Source organism: Podarcis erhardii, assembly GCF_964252035.2.
Source record: "Podarcis erhardii genome assembly, chromosome: 13".
In the NCBI taxonomy this organism is placed as follows: domain Eukaryota; kingdom Metazoa; phylum Chordata; class Lepidosauria; order Squamata; family Lacertidae; genus Podarcis; species Podarcis erhardii.
This window is the reverse complement of record NC_138502.1, coordinates 3,936,449-3,963,855: the sequence shown is the minus strand read 5'-3', so window position 1 is coordinate 3,963,855 and position 27,407 is coordinate 3,936,449. Positions and strand designations below refer to the sequence as shown.

The 27,407-nt window shown below is 50.3% G+C and overlaps 1 protein-coding gene and 1 long non-coding RNA gene across 8 annotated transcripts in view; one reads left to right on the top strand and one right to left on the bottom strand.

Moving 5' to 3' along the window:
• Positions 1 to 27,407, top strand: part of LOC309326855 — a 185,557-nt gene that overhangs the window by 99,653 nt on the left and 58,497 nt on the right. The gene's annotated exons all lie outside the window — the stretch shown is intronic.
• KDM6B (lysine demethylase 6B) overlaps positions 48 to 27,407 on the bottom strand; it is a 75,735-nt gene continuing 48,375 nt past the window's right edge. For 6 of the 7 annotated variants that reach the window (XM_081835590.1, XM_081835596.1, XM_081835591.1 and 3 more), the window contains 10 exons: positions 24,223 to 24,349; positions 18,440 to 18,545; positions 16,149 to 16,354; positions 15,713 to 15,777; positions 15,203 to 15,271; positions 12,765 to 12,913; positions 11,680 to 11,794; positions 10,832 to 11,019; positions 10,342 to 10,483; positions 7,733 to 8,740 (listed from right to left, as the gene is read on the bottom strand). In XM_081835590.1, coding sequence (XP_081691716.1) covers positions 8,404 to 8,740; positions 10,342 to 10,483; positions 10,832 to 11,019; positions 11,680 to 11,794; positions 12,765 to 12,913; positions 15,203 to 15,271; positions 15,713 to 15,777; positions 16,149 to 16,354; positions 18,440 to 18,545; positions 24,223 to 24,349 — 1,504 coding nt within the window. In that variant the 3' untranslated portion in view covers positions 7,733 to 8,403. Of the gene's footprint in view, positions 2,471 to 5,315; positions 5,487 to 7,732; positions 8,741 to 10,341; positions 10,484 to 10,831; positions 11,020 to 11,679; positions 11,795 to 12,764; positions 12,914 to 15,202; positions 15,272 to 15,712; positions 15,778 to 16,148; positions 16,355 to 18,439; positions 18,546 to 24,222; positions 24,350 to 27,407 lie in introns of those variants that run through there. The other variant, XM_081835595.1, reaches the window with a different exon arrangement.

Here is a 27,407-nt window from a genome sequence, read left to right as displayed (position 1 = left end):
ATCGTATATCCAGGTTGGAGAAATGAAGGAAGACAGAAGGCGGCTGGTTTCTTTTTTATCTCTGTGAGTTAATTTAATTATTTATTTTTTTTACATTTACAAAATAAGATTTGCTTTCTCCTTGTCCCCCTACAGTACGATAAGAATCAATTTATGTGAGAGTGAGTTTTCTCAGAGAAGCGAGATTGTTCATCTGCTTTTTTTCAGTGTGTGTCTGTGTGTGAGTGATTGGTGAGGGTGGGGTGGGGGGGGAAATCTGGAACTAAAAAAAGTGCAGGTTTTTTTTCAGAAGGAAGGAAGAGATTGCCTTCCTTCTGTAGGGTGGGGTGAGATTCTTCCATTAAAAATAAAAATAAAAGGGAAGGGGAATCAACAGATGAATCAGGATCAGGCTTTTGTTTCCCCACTCCAAACCCCACCGCCCCGCCCCACCCCCACGAGAAAACAAGAGCACCATGTCAAGGAAAAAACATCAACAGACAGACAAAAAAATATCTGAAAGAACATGTTAAGTAATTCAATAAAAAATTCCAGAGAGAAGCCAAAAAAACCAAAAAACCTGGAACAACAAAAGGAGACACTTTTTTTTTCTTTTTTAAAAAAGAAACAGGTACAACAGCATTGTAAAAAGTTAAAAATAAAAAAAGAGGCTGGATCAAACCCCAAAAGAGGACCAATAAATAGAGAGATCATTACAAAAAAAAAAAAAAGGGAGAGACGTATAAATTAAAAAAGAGAGAAAGAGAAAGAACATTTACAAACTGCAAAACAATTTTTTGAGGCATGGAGGTACAATTATTATTATTTTTTTTAAAAAAAGAAAAATGACCCCAAATCTGAGACGTTTCTGTCTTCTTCTTTTTCAAATGGATCTGGGAGTTGTAACTGTAGAGTCAAAAGGGCAGAGAATTGGAGGAGGAAGAGGAAGAGGAAGGGGGGCAATGAATTCAGCCAAGGAATATATATATATTTATATATCTTGAGTTAAGGTTAAACGGATTTTATCAGCTGAAGAGGAGGCGTTAAGGGTCAGAGTTAAGGGTCAGCCATAGCTAGGCAGGCAGAGGGCAGAGTTAAGGGGTCCTTGTTAGATTGCCAGCCGCACCCCACCCCTTGCCCCCCACAAAAATGGCATAGGGAATTGGGGGCTGGGGCAATGGCAACACCTAGGGATAGGGGGAGGAGGAGGGGGAGAAATCAGCTCCCCCCCTCCCCTTTCGTGAAAAAGAAAAAAAAAAATCTCCCATCTACCCGTGTGTCTGTTTTGGGGCGAGCACCACTCCCTCCGCACGGGGTTATTGTTTCCACCATATCCCGATCTTCTTTCGCACGAGGACTTCCTCCGCACGAGGACTTCCTCCGTCCTGCTTGCTCCTCGCGCAAAAAACTCGTATATTTTTTATTTTTATTTTTTTTGTCTCGTTTTCTGTATTTTGTTTTTTAAAAGCAGTTTCTAATACAAACCAGGAATTTTTTTTTCCTTCTTATATTTATATTTATATATAATATATATAAAAGGATGTAAGAAATCAAAATGTCCATCAGAATAATTAAAAACCACACGCGGGAAAAAATTCGCCAACCCTCCCCGGCTCCCCCCCCTCCAATATATATAAATCAATGTACACTCTCCCCCCCCCGCCCCGCCATATCCCGATGAGAAGTTCACCCAGAGAGAACTGAACCCATAAAAGTCCTGTGTTAAGAAACCCGTATTAATTTTTCTTTTTCATTTTTTTTTTTGCTTGCTTCCATTTCCCAAACTCTCTCTTTTTTTTTCCCTTTAAATTTCTGCCAAGAAAAACGTAATCGAAAGGAAAGGAAAAAGACCAAAACAAAACCAGGCACCCCCAAATTTAGACAGCAGTCTCTCTTTCTCTCTCTCGTTTTCCACTCGCTGGCATTCCACCCCGGCGAGAGAGACGGAAATTAATGCTCTTGAGAAGAAGGGAACGTTTTCGCCCCCCTCTCGATCTGTTCATAGAAGCTCCCCGAAACCACCGCACCCCAATTCTTGTCCATGCGGGACGAATCCAGAGGCACAGTGGAATTTCGCCATCGATTTCACTGCTCCATTCCGTTTGCTCTTTGAATTTTTTTGATTTTTTTTTTTAAAGTTCAGGGTTTTCCCCCCTGCTTTTTTAATACAAAATCAGCACCACCCCGGGAAAAAAAAACCAAAAACGAGAAAAGGTTCGTTCTGAAGAATAAATAAAAAAAGGGGTCCTTCAGGAGAACGACCCAGGTCACGACGCTTCTGCTATCTGCCCCCCCGGCTCAGGGCAGGTTTGAGTTGAGAAGGGTGGGTGGAGATCAGAGGCTCAGCTGCTATTGGAGGGAGAGGGCGGAGGACAGACCATAGCAACCCCCCCACCCCACGCGAGCGGGGGGGGGCGAGCTAGCGTGGAGAGACGGCCCAGACATCCGTGTCCAGGCGTGGTATGGCTCATCTGGAACTGGGCGGCGCAGACTGCAGAAGAAAAGGGGAGAGGGGAAAAACCTACAATTAGCAGCCTGCCTTCCAAATCGTAGCACCGTAAAGATGGAAGGAACCCTTGGGGTCTTCTAGTCCAACCCCCTGCAGCAACGCAGGAATCCTTCCTCCATGTGACAGCCCTTCCGATATTTGAAGATGGCTATCGTATCTCCCTAGCAGTTCGAAAGCACGTCAAAGTGCAAGTAGATAAATAGGTACCGCTCTGGCGGGAAGGTAAACGGCGTTTCTGTGCGCTGCTCTGGTTCGCCAGAAGCGGCTTAGTCATGCTGGCCACATGACCCGGAAGCTGGACGTCGGCTCCCTCGGCCAATAAAGTGAGATGAGCGCCGCAACCCCAGAGTCAGTCACAACTGGACCTAATGGTCAGGGGTCCCTTTACCTTTACCTATCCTATCTCCCGTTTCCCAGGCTAAACATTCCCCGCTCCCTCAAAAGGCTTGGTTTCCAGACCAGTCTTGGTCGCCGTTTCCTCCGCACACCTTCCAGCTTGTCAATATCCTTTTTAAACCAGGGTGCCCAGAATCAGACACAGTTTTCCAGGTGGGGTCTGACCAAGGCAGAATAGAGCGAGACTATGGTTTCCCTTGAAGCCGCTGGAAGAGATCATCGGGGGGTCCATCAATATGCAGATGGCACCCAGCTCTACCTCTCTTTTAAATCAGAACCAGTGAAGGCAGTGAAGGTCCTGTGTGAGTGCCTGGAGGCGGCTGGAGGACAGATGGCGGCTAATGGATTGATGCTGAATCCTGACAAGACAGAAGTACTGTTTTTGGGAGACGGGGTGGGCAGGTGTGGAGGACTCCCTGGTCCTGAATGGGGCAACTGTGCCCCTGAAGGACAAGGTGCGCAGCCTGGGAGTCAATTTTGGACTCACAGCTGTCCATGGAGGCACAGGTCAGTTCTGCATCCAGGGCAGCTGTTTGCCAGCCCCATCTGGTATGCAGGATGAGACCCTCCCTGCCCGCAGACTGTCTGGCCAGAGTGGTGCATGCTCTGGTTATCTCCCGCTTGGACAGCTGCATTGTTCTCTATGTGTGGCTACCTTTGAAGGTGACCCAGAAACTACAACTAATCCAGAACGCGGCAGCAAGACTGGTGACTGGGAGCAGCCGCCAAGACCACATAACACCGGTCCAGAAAGACCTACATTGGCTCCCATTGCGTTTCCGAGCACAATTCAAAGTGCTGACCGTGAAAGCCCTAAACGGCCTCGGCCCAGTATACTTGAAGGAGCATCTCCACCCCCATTGTTCAGCCCAAGGTCCAGTGCTGAGGGCCTTCTCAGTGGTGGCACCCTCCCTGTGAAACGCCCTCCCATCAGATGTCAAAGAGATAAACAACTACCTGACATTTAGAAGGCATCTGAAGGGAAATTTTTAATGTGTGACATTTTAATGTATTTTTAATCTTTGTTGGAAGCTGCCCAGAGTGGCTGGGGAAACCCAGCCAGATGGGCGGGGTACAAATAATAATAATAATAATAATAATAATAATAATAATAATAATAATAATAATTATTCCCTTGGATGAGCTGCTTTTGCTGCTGCTGCTGAGTCGTGTATATAGACTTTTACTTTTACTTTTACTATATACTTTTACTTTTACTATATACTATATACGCTGCTGTCACGCCGGGTGTCCCTCACACCCACCCTAAGTGCATCTGGTTATTCCTTTTTTAAAAAAAAATATATATATTTATTTGCTTTTACAGAAGATAAAAAAAATCAAGAAAAACAAAAACAAAAACAGAAAAGATTAAAAATAAAAATTCCAGCTTTTAAATTGATATTTGCAAAACTTTCTTTCCTGACTTCCTCGTGCCTCCCTTTTTTGTGTTCCTCTTTACTCAATCAGATACAGCAAATCCTTGCCCACTTTCAAAGCTCATTTCTGATTATTAAAATCTTTCTATTATGTCTCCAATCCTTCCTCCTTATGTTTAAACATCTTTAACATATTATTTACTTTTGACATAACATAGCTTTAGTCTTTCACCTTTTTTAGTCTTTCACGTTATTCCTGCTTAACTGCGGAACCTGACATTTGTCCCTGTCGACATGCATTTTGCTACTTTGGGTCCAGTCCTCCAATCTGTTCCCGTCACCTCCAATCCTGATTCTTTCTCCTGCTGTTTCTTCAGCCCGGTTCCCCAGCTCATCCTGGGCAACACCAACATGGGAACAGAAGCAGAGCCTAGCCCAGGATCCTGTTCTCACACTGGCCGGCCAGATGCCTATTATTAAGCAGCAGCCCAGCACAAGAGCCCTCTCTCCTCTTGCTGTTTCCATCAAGTGGCACTCAGAAGCATTGCCTCCAACTGTGGAGACACAGCATAGCCATTGGGGCTGCTAGCCATCTATTCCCTTCTCCTTCACGAGTTTGTCTAGTATTCTTTTAAAGCCATCCAAAGTTGGTGGCCATTCCTGCTGGAGGGTGTTCCACTGGTTAACTTCGCTGCATGAAGGAGGACTTTCTGAATCTTCCAACATTCAGTTTTGTTGAATGCCCGTGAGTTTTAAGGTTACTGGGGGTGGGGGTGGGGGGTGGGACTTGGTAGAAACGACTTCACTGCTAACAGAAGCTGGGTTTTTGTGTTGTATCCAGTTTTCATCTTACAGATCTGTTAAATATAATTCATAATAACAATCAGTAATCCTCAGAGTGCCACTAGAGTTGATTGAACAGCTCTGAAGTGCCTTGAAGAGCCTTGGTGACGTTTCCCTTTTCCGCCACTAGGCGGCGCCCTCCTCTAGGCTTTCCCAAAACTGTGAGCCCGTGGGGCCTGCCTCTCCTCCTTCCCCAGACATATACTCACCAAGGTGAAGCTGTCATAGATGTGTATCAGTTCTTCCGTCTTGTATTGCTCCAGCACCACCACGCCATGGAGAGAGGAGCTCCGCTTGCGGGCGCAGGCCTCACAGTGCACCAGGTACGTGTTTTTGCCCCCGTTTTCGCTCGTCACGAAAAGGATGTTGAAGACCTCCACCTGCGGGGAGCACACGGGGAATCAGCGACTGTCTCAACGGGACGTGGCCTTTGTCTCTACCCTCCTGCTCAACCTGTGCTGGGCAAGGGTGCGCTGGGAGGAAAGCAAGTTAAAGGCTTTCCTTCCCACCTCTGCCTCTAATCACAGCTGTAAGCAGATTAGCCCCCTGAGGCTCAGCCCCTCCTATAACCCCTCCAAAATTTCACCCAGGTCTGCTCCCCACACCCTCAGCTACTAGGTCTCCTTTAATTGCATGGCAGATCATCTATTCCTGCTGCATCCCAAAATCCAAACCAAGAAGTTCTGCTCTTCCTTTAAATACCGTATTTTTCGCTCTGTAAGACGTACCAGACACAAGACGCACCTAGTTTTTGGAGGAGGAAAACAAGAAAAAAAATATTCTGAATCTCAGAAGCCAGAACAGCAAGAGGGATCGCTGCGCAGTGAAAGCAGCAATCCCTCTTGCTGTTCTGGCTTCTGGGATAGCTGTGTAGCCTGCATTCGCTCCATAAGACGCACACACATTTCCCCTTACTTTTTAGGAGGGAAAAAGTGAGCCTTATAGAGCAAAAAATACGGTACCTCCCCGGCATAATCAATGCACCTTTTTGGGGGGGAAAGAAATTTTCCAAGCCTGCCTTCCACTTTTGTTAGCAGTTAACAACGGCCACCCCTCCAAAAAATTAAAATAAAATAATGCATAAATGCCAGCCTGCCATGGTTTCTAGCGTTTAATGAGCAGGGATCTCTCCGAGCCCCTCCCACTCAGCACTGCAGTCACACTCGAGGCAAACGACAGTATGGGGGAGCACCGAGAAGGGCAAGCCTTTTGTGTTTACTGGTTAAAACCCTTCCGGAAAGGGCGGCGGGGGGGGGGGGGTTGTTGCCCAAGCACATGCCTGCCACTGGCAGAGAACGTCAGCCATGGCTCAAGGCGGGCAAAAGGAGCTGCTGCGGCGAAAGAAGAGAGCAAAACACAAAGCTTGCGGCCGCTTTCTTCTGCCACGGGGTGAGGCTTTCTGGCTGGGAAGAGGGGCAGAAGTGTGGGACCCAGAGAAGAACGACACCGACACAGAACCAAAGGGGAAGGAATTTTATTTCTTCTCCACCAACATAAATTTTTTTTAAAAAAAACCCGAGCTCTGCACACTTGGCTGACACGTCACATGCCCGAAACGCAACCTATTGCTGAGTGGTGAATCTTGCAGCGGGCTGCTCTGGAAGAGAAGGCGCTGATCCAGCCTCGCCTGAGCGACAGGGAGGGATCCCCAAATCTTGGCATCTTCAAGGGATGCTTTCCCCTGCATCACCCGTCAAGACTCTAGGATAGGGGCCCTTGTGATGGGGCAAAGGAGGTCCACCACAGGATTCTAGCTTGAGATGGGTGCGACTCTGGAAACAGAGGCTTCCTTCCTGCATCTCAGGCACTTCGTGCCACAAGCACTTGGCTTGGCTGACTTCCCCTTTCCCTGTGAGGCTCGGCCGACAACAAGCCCTGCTTCCTTTCCACTTCCAGGGGGTCAGACTAGATGTCCGTGTGGGTCCCCTCCAACTCTACCGTTCTGTGATTCTGTGGCTTCTTTTAACCCAAGTCACTGCAGCTGAGTCCTGGCTCCACGGCTGAGGAGGTTCTTCTCCCTGGCTGGCAGGGGCTGCAGTCTCCTCCACCTAAATTCACGGCTCAGTCACTTCCTGGCTTCGGTCGGGTTGGCGACTCACTTTTGACCCTGCCTTAAGAAGACTGCACAGCAGACATTCCTTCTTCGCTGCTTGAGCTGCGCTGTCTCTCAGGCTACCCCGAGACCTCAGGACGAGGTCCTTCAGCAACATCAGCAGAGCTTTGCGTCTGGATCAGGCCCATTCAGCCTAGCATCCTATCCCTCCCCTGCAATTCCCGGCAGCTAGGAGCCATGTTCCCTCAGACAATGGAGATAAGAGCACAGCCATCGAGGTGAGTAGCTGCTGAGAGCTTCATCTCCCACGAATTTGTCTAATTCTCTTCTGGAGGCTTCCAGCAGGGAGTTCCACAGAATACCCTTAAAGCATGTTCTTTCTTCTATCCATCCCATATCTTCCAAGAATCAACTTCACTCTGGTCCCTAAGCTGCACCAGGCATCGTTTTATACACCTATTTAACCTTTTCGGTAAACCAAGAAGCCCCATAGGGGAAATACTCCAGTCCCTTAAATCGTTTTGGTCGCCGTTTCCCAAACCTTTCCTATCTCTGCACGATGACACTTAATGAGGTGCAGCCACCAGAACCCTGCTTGGGGTCCAGCTTCCTCCATCGGGGTCTTCCTTTCAGAGAGGGCAGATATAAAATTATATTTTCCTTACGGATGCTTGGGAGATGCTTCTTAGTTTGAGACTCTTGACCGACAGCCGTGTGAGTTGAGGTGAAGTTTTGAAGAGCCGCGAGGTCCGACTTCACAATACGCTTGCGATCCTTCCGGAGGCTTCTTTTTCGCCACAGCTTTTTTTAAGACACGCGTTTCATACTCACTGTTTCGACCTTCCTAATCCCCTTTATGGCTTCTCGGGGGCCGTCAGGAATGAAGGAGGCACGGGAGCCTCAAACTGGAGTTGGGTACAGGAGGTATTTTAAAGACAAGCAGGCCTCATCAAACACTGTTCACACCACAAAAGGCCCAGGAAACCCTGCCAGGCCCTTTCAGTGGAAGGGGGAAAGGACTGTTTTCCAAAAAATAAAAAGTCTGTGGCGGGGGGAACGGAGTCTGTCACAGGCTAGGAGGACCTGCCGGTCGCTCTCTGCCAAAGATTTCGGAGGAAATGGATCGCAGAGGACAGAAAGATGGCCACTTCCGTGGGGGGTCAACTTTCAGAGAACGTGAATGCGGAAGGCAAACCTCGTCCCCACAGTCAGAACTGCAGAGAGGGCCAGACATGGAAGCCCAGTCAACGGGGGTTTATTCTGGGGGGTGGGTGCACCAGGACTGGCGCTGTCTCGGAGCAGGGAACACCACCTGCGTTGCTGGCACTGTGGCGGACCTGTGGAGAAGGGGCAGAGCCCTGGAGGAAAGCGAGGTTGAGAGAGGGAGGGAGCCTCACCCCCGTGGAGTTGCCACTGTGGCGGGAAAGAGAAAAGCAAGGGCCAGGAAAGCTTACGTCGCATTCATTGCAGTAGTAGGCCGGCTCGTCCTTCACGCGGCCCTGGTAGGCGATCTTCTTGCCGGACCGGACAAGGCTCTCTCTCTGCACCTGGCAGTGCTTGATGGACTGCATCAGACAGTACCTGCAAGCAGGAGAAGAGACGGCAGGGGTCAGAATGCGGCCAGATGCACCTCTCCACGGGGACGGATGAAGCAGCCAACGCATCAATGGGGGTGGGTGGGTGGGCAAAACCCCCCTAAGGGATTCTGTTAATTTAATTGCATCTTGCATTGCCCCCGAAAGTCAGTGTGTGTTAATAATAATAATTTATTATTTATACCCCACCCATCTGGCTGAGTTTCCCCAGCCACTCTGGGCGGCTCCCAATCAAGTATTGAAAACAATACAGCGTTAAGGCTGCACATTAGAAACTGCACGATTTTGGTGTTTTTACCAGGCCTGCGCAGTAAACGTCGCATCTGTATTTAAACAGTAGCCACAGAAGAGACAAGGGGGATGGTAAATGACACATCTGGACAGGGACTCAGGCCAGTTGGGGGTGCGGGGCTGAGCTCTGTTGCTAGCCCAAAACTACTGGAAGCGCAAAAAATTGCAGAGCCTTTTTCTTAGCTTAAAGGAAGGAAGGACAGAAAGAGCTCAGGGGTGGGAAGAGCCTCAAGCCTTGATTTCCACCGCCCGCCCCCCCAATAACCTGCTCAAATTCATGTTTCTTTTTCCTCGTTTCTATCATGTATTTTGTGTTTTAATATTGTATCTTTATGTTGTGAGCAGCGGTGAGATTTATGGATGAAGGGTGGTATTCAAATTTAATAAACAAATAAACAAATACAAATTTTTTAAAGAGAACTTTTAAAAGTTTTTTAAAGAAAGAAACAACACGCAAACTCTAAATCCTATTAATTCACATTACGTAAACATTTTGTCAGAGTGAACATTTTGTCAAAGTGTAAAATATCATTTGTTGACTGTGAATTGCCTTTCCCATAATAAATATTTTTTGTGGGAGAGGCAGGCCTTTGTCGCTGAGTTGGAACATAATTTGGGCAGCCCAGGATGTCCACACACGGTTACACACTGGCCAGGCTGGTGTCACTTTGGGAGATCACTTTGGTGCTGCTACTACAGCGGTTTGGACTTCACCCCTGGAAGTGCACTCCATTGTCTGTTGAGACAGACAGATGCCAACACCATCATCAGCTGCTATTGCAAAATCCATGTTTGTTTTCCCAGACAAACTTCGACTCCTTTTCCAGTGCAGGGGATAAAATGCCTAAGACTGCTTCTCTTATTTATAACGCAACGTTTCTAGCATATGTTAATTTAAAAAAAAAAATCTTTGGAACATACGGGGGGGAGGGAGACGGGACCCCTAGCCCTCCAGGTATGGCGGAGCCAACATCCAACAACATCTGGAGGGTGAAACGTCCCCCACATCTGGGCTAAGGGCACAAGAGGTCTGCCCATCACCCCCGCCACCAAATGACGGAGACCCCACCTGCAACCAAAATGAGGCTGGGGTCCTCATCATTTCAGCAGAGGGCCCCCTGTGCCTTCCCACGGAGGGCCCCTCGTATCTGGTCCCCAACCAAGAGGCTTTTGGGCACTTGAGAAAGTGCAAGAAACTGCCCAAGGCGTAAATGCAAAAGCAGGCGGGACACGGCCAGGAAAGGTTGGAGGAGTTACAGGGGTGGGGTGGGGCAGAACCCCGAAAGCCGTCCTCACTTGATCATTTTGTACAAGTCGGGGTCACTGATTTTGACCGTGCGGGCCACGTTCCAGGAGACGTGGATCATGGGCACAATGGACTTGACATTCTTCACCTCGTTCCATTCGTAGCGCTCAAGGGCCAGCTGGTACTGGTAAGCTGCAAAGGAAAGGGAAGAGGTCAGAGGGGCAGGAAGAGGAGGCCCCTCTAGGCAAGGAGAGGATCGCGTCATGGAACCTCCCGCCGCCGGTGCCCTTCCACCGTTCGGATTCCGTTCTTAGACCGAGGTAAAGTTCGCAAACCGGGACACTACTTCCGCTTTTGCGGAGTTCGTAAACAGAATCAGGACGGTTCTTAAACCGAGGTAGCACTGTAATAGGATCGTGGAAGCAAGACATGACCCTGCCCCTTATAGAGTGTGGGGCACTGGTGGGCTCCGAGGTCCCCTTTTCAACTCCCCCTCCTCCCACCCCGCTTTTCGGGACCTCGGCCATCCGGCTAAGTTACCTGTCAGGGGGCCGACGTTCCAGGCGATGTTATTACACCACCCGGTGGCCTGAACCCAATGCACCGTCCCGGCATTGATCCACACGAGGTCTCCGGGGCGCTGGATGAAGCGGTAGACAGGGATGTTGGACTGGTAAAGGTCCTCGAGGATGGGCCACCATGAGCCGGTCAGGTAGTCGACACCGTGCCTGCGGGAAAGCGGGCGTTGAGGTGACGAGGCAAAGGGGAAACCACCTGGAAAAACCTCCCCTCCTGACAATTAATATGTTCTCCTATGATGGCCCCACGGTAGTGGGCAAAGCAATGCAGCAGCACCTCTCGTGCCCCCGATCCCAGGAACCCATCCCCCAAATCACCCCCTTAGGGCAGGGGTCCCCAACATGGCACCCATGGGTGCAACAGCATCCTCCAGGTATTCTCCTGGGACCCACAAAGCCTCTGGGCTTCCACACACACTGACTCTTGGGTCACGAGGTGGCAAGAGGGGTTACCTTTTTCTCCCCCGAACAGACCATAGAGGTGAAGAAGGAAGTTCCAAGAGTGGCTTCCTTTCCCACTTCCTCTTCAAGCTTTCAGCTTAATTTTACTGGATCTGACTTCTGCTCAGTCAAGCAAAGTGTGCCTGTTTTTTGTTTTGTGCGTGTTTGTTTGTGTGTGTGTGCTTTCCCTCTGTATGCCTCTTGAGGTGGCAGGGGTTATCTGGGGGAGAGAAGTGACCGGGAGGGTTGGCACAAACCAGTGGCGCTTGCTCAAAACCCACATGGGCCCTGAAAGGCTGGTACCAGCGAGCTCTCCATCTTGCATAAGCATATATGACATTTATACAGCAGCAGGGACATGACTCTCACCTGTCACAGAAGGCGCTGATGTCCTGCCAGTAATGCTCGTGGACAGCAAACCACTCGCAATCCCCCGGCCCAATGTTGATGTTCACGGAGCAAAAGTTGTTGTTCTCCTGGTGCCCTGGAAGTTTTTTGGGGGGGAGAGACAGGACACAAGTTACAGCAGAGGTTCTCAAAGGGTCGGGCATTAGACGATGGCAAGCGTGGCAGGAGGATTTGAGGACAATCCTAAACATTTCAGTGTAGCGTGCAGCATCAAAACAAAACTATTTTTGCTTATTTGCAAATTACGGATATACCGTAATTTTTTGCTCTGTAAGACGCACCAGACCACAAGACGCGCCTAGTTTTTGGAGGAGGAAAACAAGAAAAAAAATATTCTGAATCTCAGAAGCCAGAACAGCAAGAGGGATCGCTGCGCAGTGAAAGCAGCGATCCCTCTTGCTGTTCTGGCTTCTGGGATAGCTGCGCAGCCTGCATTCGCTCCATAAGACGCACACACATTTCCCCTTACTTTTTAGGAGGGAAAAAGTGAGTCTTATAGAGCAAAAAATATGGTATTTTCAAAATGAGAGCAAGAAATAGATACCGAGGACAATATTGTTGTGGTTTTCAAGTATGAAAGATCGGAAAAGAGAAAGGCATCTTTTTGTTGATGAGCAGATAAGAGTTTGTTCGTCCCAAATTGGACCTAATATAAATGAGATTACCTGGCAAAAGCAAGCTAATGCCTCTCACTGTATGCGTTCATAATTATCTGGGGGCAGCCATGCTGTCAGATTGCCTCTGCTGGAGAGGTGGGAAGCAGAAAACTTGCCCGCACCCCTGAACTAGGGTAGCAGCTGACCGTTCAGAAACTGAGCCTGAGTTTTGGTTTCCCTCTTTCCTCCCCATCCCTTTCCTCCTGTGTGTTGTGTGTGTCCCCCCCCCCCCCCCGATCGCTGCCTTGTTACCTACTGCCTTGGGCTATATGTTAGGTGCTCTGCAGACCTTTCCCGGCTGAAGAAGGGGGGTTAGAGATACTCTAAATAAAACCACTCATTCAATCAAACAACCCAGCCAGCGGCTATCACCGCAGCTTGTGGCCTTACCTGGTGTGCGGCTTCCAGGCACTTTCATGTACAGCTGCACCGTATTCATGCCCAGGATGGTGTGCCCCACATGACTCAGCATGTTGCCCGTCGACGTGACCCGCATGAAAGCTGGCAACTTGAGGAGCTCCTGAAGCTGCGGTTTCCACCTGCGATGCATGTCAGGGGAGAGTGGTTAGCTGCGATTCCTGCATCGCAGGGGGATGAATAATAATAATAATAATAATAATAATAATAATAATAATAATAATTTATTTGTACCCCGCCCATCTGGCTGGGTTTCCCCAGCCACTCTGGGCGGCTTCCATAAAAACCAAAAATACACTAAAATATCACAGATTAAAAACTTCCCTGAACAGGGCTGCCTTCAGATGTCTTCTGAATGTCAGGTAGTTATTTATCGCTTTGACATCTGATGGGAGGGCGTTCCACAGGGCGGGTGCCACTACCGAGAAGGCCTTCTGCCTGGTTCCCTGTAGCTTTGCTTCTCGCAATGAGGGAACCGCCAGAAGGCCCTTGGCGCTGGACCTCAGCGTCCGGGCAGAACGATGGGGGTGGAGACGCTCCTTCAGATATACTGGGATGAAATAGGTGGCCCTTCCTATCAAGATTAGTTTTTGGGAAACCGCTTTCTAAATATTTATTATAACACTGATATGTATTCGTTTACTGATTCTTTGCATTTATTCGCTGCCCTCCATCTCAATGAGAGCCCTTTTAAAATGAAAACACATCTTGCACACCTTGTTGTCCACTGGGGGGCAGCACTGAGAAGCAATCAGGTTTCCTTCTAGTGACAACAACCAAATAATAATAATGGAGTGGAGATTAGGGGCGGGGGGGGGGGCGGGGGGGCTTCACCTGCAGTGACCAGTTATGACCACTGAATGGAAAGCAAAGAGCTCTGTCAAGGTGAGGTGACATACAATGCAATGACAAGATGCAGCCACAGGGAGGCAGCATGGAACATCATAACAGGGGGGAAATAATTCCAGGGCATGGCTACAGAGGGGCAGCACCGAGCAATATTAAGTCTCCTGCCTGCAATGACAAATTATGGCCACAGAAGGGCAGCAATGAGCAATGTTAAGTCTCCTGCCTGCAATGACCAATTATGGCCACAGAGGGGCAGCAAAGAGCAATACTGTATTAAGTCTCCTGCCTGCAATGACCAATTATGGCCACAGAAGGGCAGCAATGAGCAATATTAAGTCTCCTGCCTGCAGTGACAAATTATGGCCACAGAGGGGCAAGCAAAGAACAATACTGTATTGTCTCCTGCCTGCAATGACAAATTATGGCCACAGAAGGGCAGCAATGAGCAATATTAAGTCTCCTGCCTGCAGTGACAAATTATGGCCACAGAGGGGCAAGCAAAGAACAATACTGTATTGTCTCCTGCCTGCAATGACAAATTATGGCCACAGAAGGGCAGCAATGAGCAATATTATGTCTCATGCCTGCAATGACAAAATATGCCAGAAAGGGGCAGCAACAAGCAATGTTAAGTTTCCAGCTTGTAATGACAAATTATGGCCACAGAGGGGCAGCAATGAGCAACACTGTATTAAGTCTCCTGCCTGCAATGACAAATTATGGCCACAGAGGCGCAAGCAAAGAGCAATGCCTCATGTCTGCTATGACCAATTATGGCCACAGAGGGGCAGCAACGAGCAATATTAAGTCTCATGCCTGCAATGACAAATTATGGCCACAGAGAGGCAGCAGCAAGCCACAAAAAGCAAGGTCATTGAGAGAGCACAAGACTTTTAATCTCAGAGTTGTGGGTTCGAGCCCCACGTTGGGCCCAAAGAATCTATGGTTCCACAATTCCATTAATAATAATAATAATAATAATAATAATAATAATAAATTTTATTTATATCCCGCCCTCCCCAGCCGAAGCCAGGCTCAGGGCGGCTAACAACAATAAAATAGTGCAACATTCTAAAAACATTTCATTATAAAAATTAATTAAAATCAAGTTGATGGCAACCATTAAGCTAAAGTTCTGTGAAGATTGCCAAAGGAGGGAGTCAGGCTGTGCCCTGGCCAAAGGCCTGGTGGAACAGCTCTGTCTTGCAGGCCCTGCGGAAAGATGTCAAGTCCTGCAGGGCCCTAATCTCTTGTGGCAGAGCGTTCCACCAGATCGGAGCCACAGCCGAAAAAGCCCTGGCTCTGGTTGAGGCCAGCCTAACCTCTCTGTGGCCTGGGACCTCCAAGGTGTTTTTGTTTGCAGATCGTAAGTTCCTCCATGGGACATACCAGGAGAGGGGGTCCTGTAGGTACCCGTAGGTAAAATCACAACCCTCATTTTCTTGCAGTCAAAAGACACAAGAATTGTGTGTTTGCCTGTAGGAAAAACAACCCTGGCACTTCACAGTGAAAAGGCAGGGGTGGAGTTGGAGGCAGTTAAAGAGCAAACCGACAATTCTCACCGTTTGGCATCCGAGAGGTCAATGTTGGTCCCAAACTTGATAATCTGGTGCGGTTTCTGGTCTGGGTTGCTGCAAAGGGCAGAAAGGAAGAGTTATGATGCAGGAGGTGCAGAGAGGAGAGATGGGAGGGAATTGCCCCCCCTCCCCACACCATGGCCCATCAAAACCCTCCATCCAGACCCAAATAAATAATAATAATTTACCTACGAACTGCCCCTTACAAAAATGTGTAAAAACCCCTCTCTGCCTTCTGTACCGCTCAGTCTTCAAAATTCACTCATAAATCATTGCAGGGGGCTGGATGACGTGACCCGATTAAATAATTTTGGGGGTGCAGCAGCCTGGCAGACCCCGCCCCGCAACTCACACCCTCTTTTATTTGCATTCAGTTTTAAACTGTTGCAAAGCCGTTCCTCCAGCAGAAATCCGGCCCCCGCTCCCTGAAATGAACAAAAACAGCAAATACCACTGGAAACGCAAAGCAAGGTAAGGAAGGATGAGGCCTCCTACCTTGGGGGCGCCTCAGTGGTGCTGTCAGGCTCATCTGCTTCCTCGTCGTCCGTCTCCTTGTCTTCCTGCCTCAAGAGACAGAAAGGTCAGATTGGGAATCCTCGCCGCCACCCCCCAAAAATCCCACCCCACCCAGGAAGAAGCATTCAAGTTCGGTCACCCAGTGAGAAGACTTTCAACTCCCAACCTTAACACTGCAGGAATCCGGAGACCCCTCCCCAGCCCAAAGGGTGGCTTGCTCCATCTCCCTAAGGAGAGGGCCGGCCCACCCTTAAGCCTCTGGGGCAGCCCACCCAGTCGCCTCGGGTAGCAGCAGCAAGGGGGCAGGCACTCCTTTCCGCTTTGCCTCAAGCGGCAAAATGTATTGGGCCGGCCCTGGCGGTAGGGGTGGGGGGAATGGCCCCGAGAGATGGCCCCCCGCCTGCCGCCTTCTCACCTGAAGGGACTCCTGGAAGGAGGCCGCTTGGTACTGAGCGTATTTGGCGATTGTGGTGTGCGAGCGGCTGCTCTCGCAAGGCCACACCTGCTTCGTCCCGGAGAGGTCCCAGTTTTCGTCTGAGGGCTGCTGGACCTGCGTGCGAACCTCGACGGCGTGCTCCCCGCTCGCGTCCACCAACGTCTTTGTGCTGAACAGGCCCAGGTCTGAGGGGGGAGGAGCGGGTGTCATGGCGGAGCTTCGAGAGAATTCTGCCCCTCTGCCCCTCCCTGTTTGCTGGCAAGTTTGTGGCGCAAAGCCCATCCTCTCCAGGCTTCCCCAGCCTGGTGCCCTCCAGATGTTTTTGGCTGGGAGTCAGAGGCAAAAACACCTGGGAGGTGCCCGGTTTGGGGCTCCCGAAGACCTCTGGGAATCGTGACCTCTTTTTCTTTTCACTGCCCCCCACAAGGAAAAAGCCCCCTGCTCCTGAATAACCAGATTGCAAGGGCTCCCTCCCTCCCTCCCTCCCTCACCAAGATCACACATTCCATTTTGTGGACATCTTTTCATTAAAAGTACAGCCATACCTTGGTTTTCAAACAGCTTAGTTCTTGAACGTTTTGGCTCCCAAACGCCACAAACCCGGAAGCGACTGTTCCAGTTTGAGAACTCATTTTGGAACCCGAACGCCCGACGAGGCTTCCGATTGGCTGCAGGAGCTTCCTGCAGCCAATCAGAAGCCATGCTTGGGTTTCCGAACATTTTGGAAGTCAAACGGACTTCTGGAACGGATTCCGTTCGACCTCCGAGGTACGAATGTATGCACTAGCTGCTCAAAAATCTATCTGACCCCAAAGCCTCCGATTTCAAATACAGTACGGTCACATCCTGTATGGGGGTTCAGTCCTGAGACTTCCATGGATACACAAAAATGTGCAAACCCTGTCCTGTGGTTGGTGGGGGAGGCAGGCCCAGAAAGCAAGGTGGAGAGCTTAAGACTTCTCTCCTCGCCAGGTCCTCCCCGCTTTAACCAGCGCAGAAACAGCTTTTAAGTTCCCCGACTTAGAATCATATGGGTCGGAAGGGTCCAACCCTCTGCAAATGCTTGCATTCACCTTGCGGAATTTCAACCAGCCAGCCTCCAAGCACGCGTGGCTGAAATTGTGCAAGTTAAATGCATGTATAGTGCGGTCAAACCTACACAGCACTGCAGAAGCAAACACACACTTCTCCATTGGGAGAGCACAAGACTCTTGACCCCTCAATACGATACAATAATCTTTATTGTCATTGTCTCATACAGAACAACGAAATTGAAAAAATCTACACCAGACATTTAAAAACCAACAAGCCCGCTATCCCAGCCTGGTTAACCACCTGAAAACTCTGATACCCCATAATTAAATACAATATACTCCCACAGAGACTACCGTAAAGGTAAAGGGACCCCTGACCATTAGGTCCAGTCGTGGCCGACTGGGGTTGTGGCGCTCATCTTGCTTTACAGGCTGAGGGAGCGGGCGTTTGTCCGCTTCCGCAGACAGTTTTTCCGGGTCGTGTGGCCAGCATGACTAAGCTGCTTCTGGCAAAACCAGAGCAGCGCACAGAAATGCCGTTTACCTTCCCGCCGGAGCGGTACCTATTTATCTCCTTGCACTTTGACATGCTTTCGAACTGCTAGGTTGGCAGGAGCAGGGACCGAGCAACGGGAGCTCACCCCGTCGCGGGGATTTGAACCACCGACCTTCTGATCGGCAAGCACTGCGTTTAAAACCAAAATCGCATTTGGATGAAAACTGTTTCTCAGGTGGCTAGTCCTAGTCTTTATAACCCTGTCCCTTCTTCCAGAAGGCAGAAGCTGAAAGAGATCATTTCCGCACCATCCTGCGCTATCTCTGCAGCTTTCTTACGGCACCTGGAAGCATAGATTTGATCCAAGGTGGGAAGAGTGCACCCAATTATTCTCTCGGCAGTCTTTACAACCCTGGACAGCATTGTTTTTCCCCTGGCCGTGCAGCTCCCAAACCACATACACAGATCATAAGTTAATACACTCTCCACAGTAGAATGGTAGAATGCCTTGGGGTCGTGGGTTCGAGCCCCTTGTTGGGCAAACGAGTCCTGCATTGCAGGCGGTTGGAATAGATGACCCTTGGGGTCCCTTCCGACTCTATGATTCTTTGTGTATCCTTCTTTCTCCCAGGCCCAGAAGTCTCTACTTCCAACTCAGCCTCTCCTCCACAGAGCCCCAGCCTCCAACCCAGGCGCTCTTTGGCCCCCACCCCCAAACCCACAGAGGGCGGGATACTCACTGAGGCGGAGGGATCCGGCTAGGCCCCGGATGACGGTGATGGGGTTCTTGGGGTCAGTGCAGAACTGCAGGAGGACCGGAGAGAAAGCATCTCGCTTACTCTCCAACTGAAGAGGAAAGTGGAGAGCCGTTAGAGGCCAAGAGGCCAGTTTGGGTCCCCACCCCCCACCCCCCAAAAGCCTAAGGCACCCCCAGAAACAGCAACAGCAGAACAACAAAAATGCAGCATTTCCTAGTTTGGACCAGAGGTCCACTTAGATAAACCCACTGCTCAGCATCAACAGAACCGCCTAGTCCAGGCCACTGGGCCCAAGTCTGCACAGTTCCCCGCCCCCAGTTTAGACTAATGTTGCTCCAGCACCCCCCATCTTCAACCAGAAACTCCCCCCGCCCTTAGATCCAGTGGTGGGTGCTCTTTCATTGGTCAACGGTGGTCTCCACCGAGCACTTTTGGAGTCATTTGCAAGATGGGTTATTGCACAGCGGCTTGGCTCTGCCTCCACAGTTGGAAGCAGTGATGGTTTTGGATAGCAGTTCCTAGAAAACGCAGGAGGGGAGAGTTGATCTTGTGTCTGAGTTCTGCTTGCGGCTTTCCGATTGAGGCATCTGGTGGGCCACTGTGAGAACAGGATTCTGGACTATTGATGGGCCACCGGATTGACCCAGCAAGCTTTCCTTACGTCCTTAAGTTCTCCAGATCATTTAAGAATGAGCAGGAAGGACACAGGGGGCAGAAAGTTTGCGGAGTTAAGAGTCTCCTTTTAAATTTGTTTCCCCCCACCCACCCTCCACTGCGCAGTTCCAAGCGGACCAGAGAAGAATCCCCAGGGAACAGAGGAAGCCGTCTTATCTGTGCAGCTGCAGGAGGAATCCGGGATGATAAAAAGAGCTGGTTGCAGTTCCGTGTGGGAAACAGTCGAGCAAAAAAGCTGCAGGGTGCAGCCCATCACTCCAAAGCAGCCAGGGGGAAGACTTTTACTCTGCTTTCCATAAAATCAAGACAAGTAGCCAAACAGCGCCCCTTAGGATGAAGAAATGGGAGGCAGGGAAGTCTTGCTCCAAAGAATGTCAGGAAGTGGTTCTGGGGGCCGTTTTGCAGTCTGGAGACAGTGTGGGGAGGGAGGTGGGGGAAACCTCAAGGTAAACAGCCCCCCCAAAAAAAGTCTTCTTTGGAGGAGACACGTCCTGGGGCAGAAGGCAAGCAAGGAGCTCCACCGGTCCAAGCTGGGCATCCATAATGCCTTTGGTTTCCAGGCAGATTCCAGGTCCAGGGTTTCAAAAATCTCATCTTCTGGGATGCTGAGCTAAGCTAAGAGCAGTCAGAAGGCCGTTAAACTAATGGTGCAACTTGTTGAGGGAGGGGAGGGGGGAGGGAGGGAGGGAGGGACAGAGACTTTTGGGGAATGGCCCCCAATTCCCAAACACAACCAAAATGGAAGATCGGGGGAGGAATTGAAGAGACAGTGGAACCATGCGTTGGAGAAAGATCAAGGTGGAGGGAAAGAAAAGACCTCTTTCAATGCCTCTTTCCACGCAGGAGGGCCGGAACCACACAGGGGATGTGCAAGAGAATCTAATTGGTGAACGGGAACTGGATTAAACCCTGGCTAAGCAGAAACTGCAGCTCTCTGCAATGTCGCCTCAAAGCACAGCAGAACGGGATTGGCGACATCAGCAGAACTTTGTCCTATGTGGACCGACTCAAAGCGGACTGACTCCCAGCCCAGAAGTTTCATTTTGGACCAAGAAATCTGGGCGCCAGGAAGTCTGGCATTGTGGGGGGGTGCATGTGCCCCAAGTGGGGCTGAGGACATTCCCCGAGTAACGAGGGGGCAGCATGGATGATCTTCGCGACCTCGTGGCACAGGAACCAGCGGAAGGGCAGGCTGGGTCAGGCAATGGAAAACTTGACTCTGAACCACAGTACCCAAGAGAGAATTGGGCCGAGGTTTGGACTGCCTGATTCAGTCATCCCAGAACCCTGTAGCTTTTTGCTACAGAATAAATCAGGAGGAGTTGGGCATAAATTGAGAGGCACATTAAAAAGAGTTGGGGCGGGTGCTCTAAAAGGAACACACAGAAAACGAAGGGAGTTTTACTCCAAAACAGCCAGGAGAGCCAAGGACGAAGTATCCAAGGGAAACAGTGGGGAAGGATAAGTAACAGTGTTTTGGTGTGGGAACGTGGATTTTCAAATAATAAAATCCATGATCGTCATAATAGGTGTCTGGCTGGGATGTGCTTGCATTCCAGAGGGCCAGAGGAACGAGATAAGGAAAGGCCAGCTGGAGGTTGAAAGGAGGTGAAAGGAACATTGCGTTGGGAGACAGAACCTGATTAACCCAAGGATGGAGCCCAAGAGATAAGGGGAGAGGCCTGGGAGGAAGAGCAGGCAGAGGGCCGAGAGATGGAGGAGGCCTCGCAAGACCACTTTACCTCCCCTCCTTGCTTGATCCAGGAAATCCAGCACTGAGAGCGGCCCTCTGACTCGCCGGGTGCTGCTAAACTGCATCTCCCACCATCACTAGCCACCGGCCATGCCTGCCGATGGAGGGAGGCTGATGGGAGTTGTAGTTCAGAATCTACCCGGAGGGCTGAAGTTTCCCAGCACAGGCCTTACAGCCCCCTCGCAATGGGGGCTGCCTGGTCCCCCAAGCCAGAGGGAAGCCCACCCACTAGAGCTGGGCGATATCAGCTTTCCAAGACTGCGGTGTATCGCCAGCCCAACATCGCAGTTTGGCGATATACCACGACGTTGAAAAAATGACATGTCCGCCTCTGCCCGCAAGGCGCCGGGCGAAACTGCCCCAGCTGTCACCTCCAGAGCCGAGGCGGTTTCAACCCTGGGACAATGCAGGCTGCCTTGCGCCGCTTAGCTGGGTGGGAAGGAAGGTTGAGGCGTTTGACAGAGCCCCCACCCTGCAGCTGGCTTGTGGGAGCCAGCGCCGCTGGGCTGGGGGCTCCTTTCACTCCTCCGTTGAGCAGTTTAAAGATGCAGAGGGAGGAACAAGCTGTTTCGGCGCCTCGCCAATGCAGTTTGTTTCTCCCTCTGCATCGTACGAGGGCAGAGTGGAATGGTAGCTTCACTCAGTGGTTATCCCTGGTGAAACCGGCGCTGCTCCTGAGCCCCTCTGCTAGCAGCGCCCTTTTTGCGATACAATGGTCTTTATTGTCATTGTCCCATACAGAACAACGAAATTGAAAAATCTACTAAGACATTCAAAAACCAACAAGCCTGCTACCCCAGCTATCCCAACCTGGTTAGCCCCCTAAAAACTCTGATACCCCATTTTTAAATACAGTGGTGCCTCGCAAGACGAAATTAATCCATTCCGTGAGTCTCTTCGTCTAGCGGTTTTTTCGTCTTGCGAAGCAAGCCCATTGACGGCTTAGCGGATTAGCGCTATTAGCGGCTTAGCGGATAAGTGGCTTAGAAAGGGGGGGGAGGGAAAAAAACCGCAGGAACTCGCAAGACATTTTCGTCTTGCAAAGCAAGCCCATAGGAAATTTGTTTGGCGAAGCACCTCCAAAACGGAAACCCTTTCGTCTAGCGGGTTTTCCGTCTTGCGAGGCATTCGTCTTGCGGGGCACCACTGTACAATATTTAAACATCCAGTGGATGTTGCTAGCAGAGGGACTCAGGAGCGGCGGCGGTTTCACCAGCGATATATCCATGGACCCTCTGGATACGAACTTATTTTGTCCTGGGGGTCCGTGCTTACCCTGAATCCCGAGGCGCCGCTTCTGTGTGCGGTGCGATAGAGCGCTTCTGCGCATGGGCACGGCAAAACCCGCAAGTATACACTTCTGGGTTTGCCGTGTTCGTAACCCGAAATTATATTACCCAAGATACCACTGTACCGCTGAGTGAAGCCGACGTCGCAGTCTACTCCTCATACACTCTAAGCAAGATCCCACCTGCCCGAGGCAGGACCAGCTCAAGGCATTTTGCTGCCTGAGGCAGCTTCATCCCCTGGACAAACGACAAACGATAGGGCCGGGAAAGAGGACTGAAAGCACCGAGGTTTCAATTAGCCAACAGTGAGAGGAAAGGCGTTGCAGTGGATGTGTGTGGCTGCTATCAGCGAAGGGTCAAGGCAAGGCAAAATATTCCAGGTGCCTTATCTCCCTCCCTATCTAGGGACAAGAAGGAACAAGGAGTCATTGAGCCAGGAGGTGGATCCGACCAGCAGAAGGAGAGAGGGCAGAGGGCAAGGTTTCCCAAAGGGACTGCCACACCCCTTAGGCCTTAGGGAATTAAAGGGAAAGAACGGGGGCAAGATTTCCTCTCTGGACACAGACTCTGGGACGCAGGCAACTTAATGGGCAGGCAGAACAATTGACTGACCTATCGACCGACAGATAGGCAGGCAGGCACTAGGAAGGAGCTTGCAGAACGGCCTTAAAAGTTTAATTGAAAAGGCCGGTCCTCTTTGGGGTACACACTGCTATGGTCAAAGGGCCATCTTAAAAGAGAAAGATCAGAGCTGTTTAGAAAGAGGAGGCAATAGCGTTTTCTGAAGGTGGATGCTTTCGTAGCAAGATTAAGAATATGGCTCACTTGTTTATTAAGTAAACGAATGCATTTATTTAATGGCCTAACAGAGAAGTTGGTGATGAGCTCATTATGTGGGGAAGGGCGATGTTTATTTATTTCTAACGGCCAACAGCTGCCTTTGACGTGGAGAAAGTAACCTTGGAAGCATTGCAAAAAGGAGGGGAAAGAATAATCAAGAGTACAGAGGTACCTTGGTTCTCAAACCCTTTGGAACCCAAACAATGCAAACCCGGAAGGAAGTGCTCCAGTTTGCGAACTTTTTTCGGAAGCCGAACGTGCTCCATTTTGAGTGCCACACTTCCGTTTTGAGTGTTACACTGAGGTCTGTCTGTTTTTGTTATTTATTTTACATTTTTGTTTTTGCGGCTCTTTTTTTGTGACCGTGTGGAACCCAGTTCAGCTACTGATTGACTGATTGTGTGACTGCAGTACTGTTTATTGCTTTCATTTTATGGATCAACGGTCTCATTAGAGAGTAAAATTCATGTTCAATTGCTGCTTTAGGGGTTGTTGGAACGGATTGATCCGTTTTGCATTACTTTCTATGGGAAAGTGCGCCTTGGTTTTGGAACGCTTTGGTTTTGGAACGGACTTCCGGAACGGATTAAGCTTGAGAACCAAGGTACAATTGCACAGTAATTAAAAAACAAAACAAGTCAAAAACAGGAGGTGGTTAAGGAGTGTGGGATGGGAGTAGAATGAGCATGTCTGTTTGGGGGGAAATTGGGGAGGGGGGAACACAGATCAACAAGCATAGCCCCTCCTTCGCGGCCGACATACCCCAGTCCTCCCCAGACCCACTCCCTGGGCTGGGTGACCCAGCCATTCTGGAAGCACCCTTCGATCACCCCTAGGTGAGTTTGGGGTGTCAGCGGATGCAGGGGGCATCGCCCCCATGTGCTTCAGGGAATCGCACCACGGAGGGGCGGATTCTGCAGCTGGAATTGCAGCAAGGCGCTCCTTGCTGCTCCAGTGCAGCTTCTGCCGGCTGTAGGACAGCCGTGCCCGGCTCTCTCGGACCTCCTGGAATTTTACCAGGTTAACTCCCCTCTGCAGCAATGAGGGCTAGAACCTTGTGATGTTGCTTGTACGTCGTCATGAATTTGAACCCAGTGCTGGTGCAGCACCATTTATCGACGCCCCCTCCCCAGTCCATCCATCTCAGAGAGGCCCAACAAAACGCTCCCTTTGCCCTCTCCCCGTCACCCCGCAAAACTGGGACTCACGTATATGCTGGGTGTCGGGGGGTTGAGCTTTTCCCGCGGGAGCTTTTCGTCCACGTTGATCTGAGGTTTGACCGAGTGGCTGGGCAGCAAGTAAGACTCCTTGAACTTCCCTTTCACCTTGGCATGCCTGGAAGAAGGATGAGGGAAGCAGGAGAGTCAGCGATGGACTTTAATAGTAGTAGTAATAGTAATAATAATAATAATAATAATAATTTATTTATACCCTGGCCATCTAGCAGGGTTTCCCCAGCCACTCTGGGTGGCTCCCAACAGAATATTTTAAAAATGATAAAACATCAAACATTAAAAGCTTCCCTAAACAGGGCTGCCTTCAGATGCCTTCTAAAAGTCAGGTAGTTGTTTATTTCCTTGACATCTGATGGGAGGGCGTTCCACAGGGCGGGTGCCACCACCAAGAAGGCCCTCTGCCTGGTTGCCTGTAACCTGACTTCCCGCAGGGAGGGAACCACCAGAAGGCCCTTGGAGCTGGACCTCAGTGTCTGGGCAGAATGATGGGGGTGGAGATGCTCCTTCAGGTCTACTGGGCCTTTGAGGCCATTTAGGGCTTTCAAGGTCAACACCAACACTTTGAATTGTGCTCGGAAACGTACTGGGAGCCAATGTAGGTCTTTCTGGACCAGTGTTATGTGGTCCTGCCGGCTGCTCCCAGTCCCCAGTCTAGCTGCCGCATTCTGGATTAACTGTAGTTTCCAGATCACCTTCAAAGGTAGACCCACGTAGAGCGCATTGCAGTAGTCCAAGCGGGAGATAAACAGAGCATGCACCACTCTTGTGAGACAGTCTGCAGGCAGGGAGGGTCTTATCCTGCGTACCAGATGGAGCTGGTAGACAGCTACCCGGACACAGAATTGACCTGCGCCTCCATGGACAGCTGTGAGTCCAAAATGACTCCCAGGCTGCGCACCTGGTCCTTTGGGGGCACAGTTGCCCCATTCAGGATAAGGGAGTCCCCCACACCTGCTCGCCCCCTATCCTCCAAAAACAGTACTTCTGTCTTGTCAGGATTCAACCTCAATCTGTTAGCCACCATCCATCCTCCAACTGCCTCCAGACACTCACACAGGACCTTCACCGCCTTCACTGGTTCTGATTTGAAAGGGAGGTAGAGCTGGGTATCATCTGCATATTGATGGACACCCAGCCCAAACCCCCAAACTGCCCAGAGAAAAGGGGCAGTGGAGAGTTTGTGGGCAGCCTCAAGGGGCCACAGCTCCTTCCGTCTGCCTTTCAAATTCCAAAAATGAGGGGTGCAAAAAAGTTGCCACGTGACTTGGGACTTCAAAAGATACATTGGTTAGATTAATATGATTTAGTTTTGCTTGGCCAGTAAAACTGCAGAAAACTGCAGAAAATAATTAAATAATTAAAAATAATTAAAAATGATCGCCAAGTACTTGCAGTTATATTATATATTGTTATTATTATTAGGCATTTTCAGAAGATAAAATTAAAATTCTTCGGTTTCCCCGAAAGCACTTTATGTACTTTTTCATCAAATGTACACTTACCAAGCTAAATGTTGCCCAGCCCCAGAAATAATAGTAAGTTTAAAATCCTCAAGACTCCAAAAAAGACCCCTGACTGAAGAAATTTCCAAAAAACTCCCCTCTAAAATGACACGCCTTACTGGTGGACCAGCCTTTTCCCCCCGTGAACCATCCCAGGAGGCCTCGTGAATTCAAGCAGTTAGCAAGCCCATCACATTTATCTATTCCATTTTATAAAAAATACTTTTTGGTGCCAGCAGTGTAATTGTAAATATACATGCGTGTATCAAAGAAGTTTGCAGCACTGGAAACATAAAACTCTGCCCTAAAACCTGTTGCCCCCACTCCAGACCTATCTTCCTGCCCCCCCAAAAAACCCTAGTGCCCCCCCTCACTGGACTGTGCATCCACCACTGGTCATGTGGCCCTCAGGAGGCCTCCCAGAATGGACTGTGGCCCTCGAGCCTGGGAAAGGTTCCCCGGAAAAACCTGACACTCTGACGCTGCGGCTGCTTTTAACAGCCTGGGTCGATTCTATTCCTGCTCGATGCTTTCCTGCAGAGACCTCACAAATTAGTCAAGGCCAGTCGGTGGCACCCCTTGGCGAGAAGGGTGCCCTAGAGCATGTGCAAAGCGACGGCCTCAAACCAGAGGACCCCCCCCCCCCGCAGCCATGTTGGGCTTAGAGGGCACAATATTGCGTTTACCTATCTGGCAAAGTTTCGCCTGCTGGAGGGGACGTGGGAAGAGGCAACAGAAGCCCACTGGGGCAGGGGAGGGATGGCTTTTGGCCCCCGTTTTGTGGGGCCCTGCGTCCCACTCAGAGTCTTCCCCTTCCTCCGCTTCAAACCCCACGGCCTCCTTGCCTCCCTCCGGCTGCCAAGTCCCTTATCTGGGCTGACCCTTGCCCCCAAACCTGCCCCGGGAGTTTGCAAAGAGGAGTTTGCAAAGAGGAGCAGAGATACTTTTCTGGAGAAAAAAAGAAGACGACAGACCAAGCCCTCCGGGAGCAGAACTTTTCGGGGAAGCCGTCCGGCACACAAGGCGCTCCGACACCCTCCATTCCGCACAGCTGCCTCCGTTATCAGGTCTGCCTTACTCCTCCTCCTCCTCCTCCAGTCTCCCATAGGGCTCCCTCTGCCCCAGAGAGACAATATACCCCTCCCATTCGTGATGCAGATATCTGCAACCGGGATATCTGCAAGCACCTTCGCTCCAAACCACGCTGCTGAGAGTTTTGAAAGAGGTGTGTGCACAGCCGAAAGGGCTTCCGAGCTCTCAAGCCATGCTGCAAATTGGTTTAGCTCATTCAATCTGCACCCGGCCCTTTCTCCAAAGACCCCCACCCCCGGCAATTAAGCCCAGCGTGGGGGAAGCGGAGGGGTGCGGGAAACAGAGGGAAGAGGCAGGAATGGGGACGGTGTGAGCCGCTCCCCACGCTGCTGCACACCAGGTGTGTTCTTAAAAACTGCCCGTGGCGCCCCCTGATTTGCAAGTGCTCTGGGGCAGGCCAGGTTTAAAGGAACAGGTCTTCCAGGTGTCTTAAGGACAGGGCCGCAGCCCAGTTGGCAGAGCGTCTTCCTTGCAGGCGGAAAATTCCAGGTGCAATCCCGGCCCAGCTGCCCAATTCAAAGTGCTGGTGTCGTAAAGCCTGACATGGCTCAGGACTGCAATACT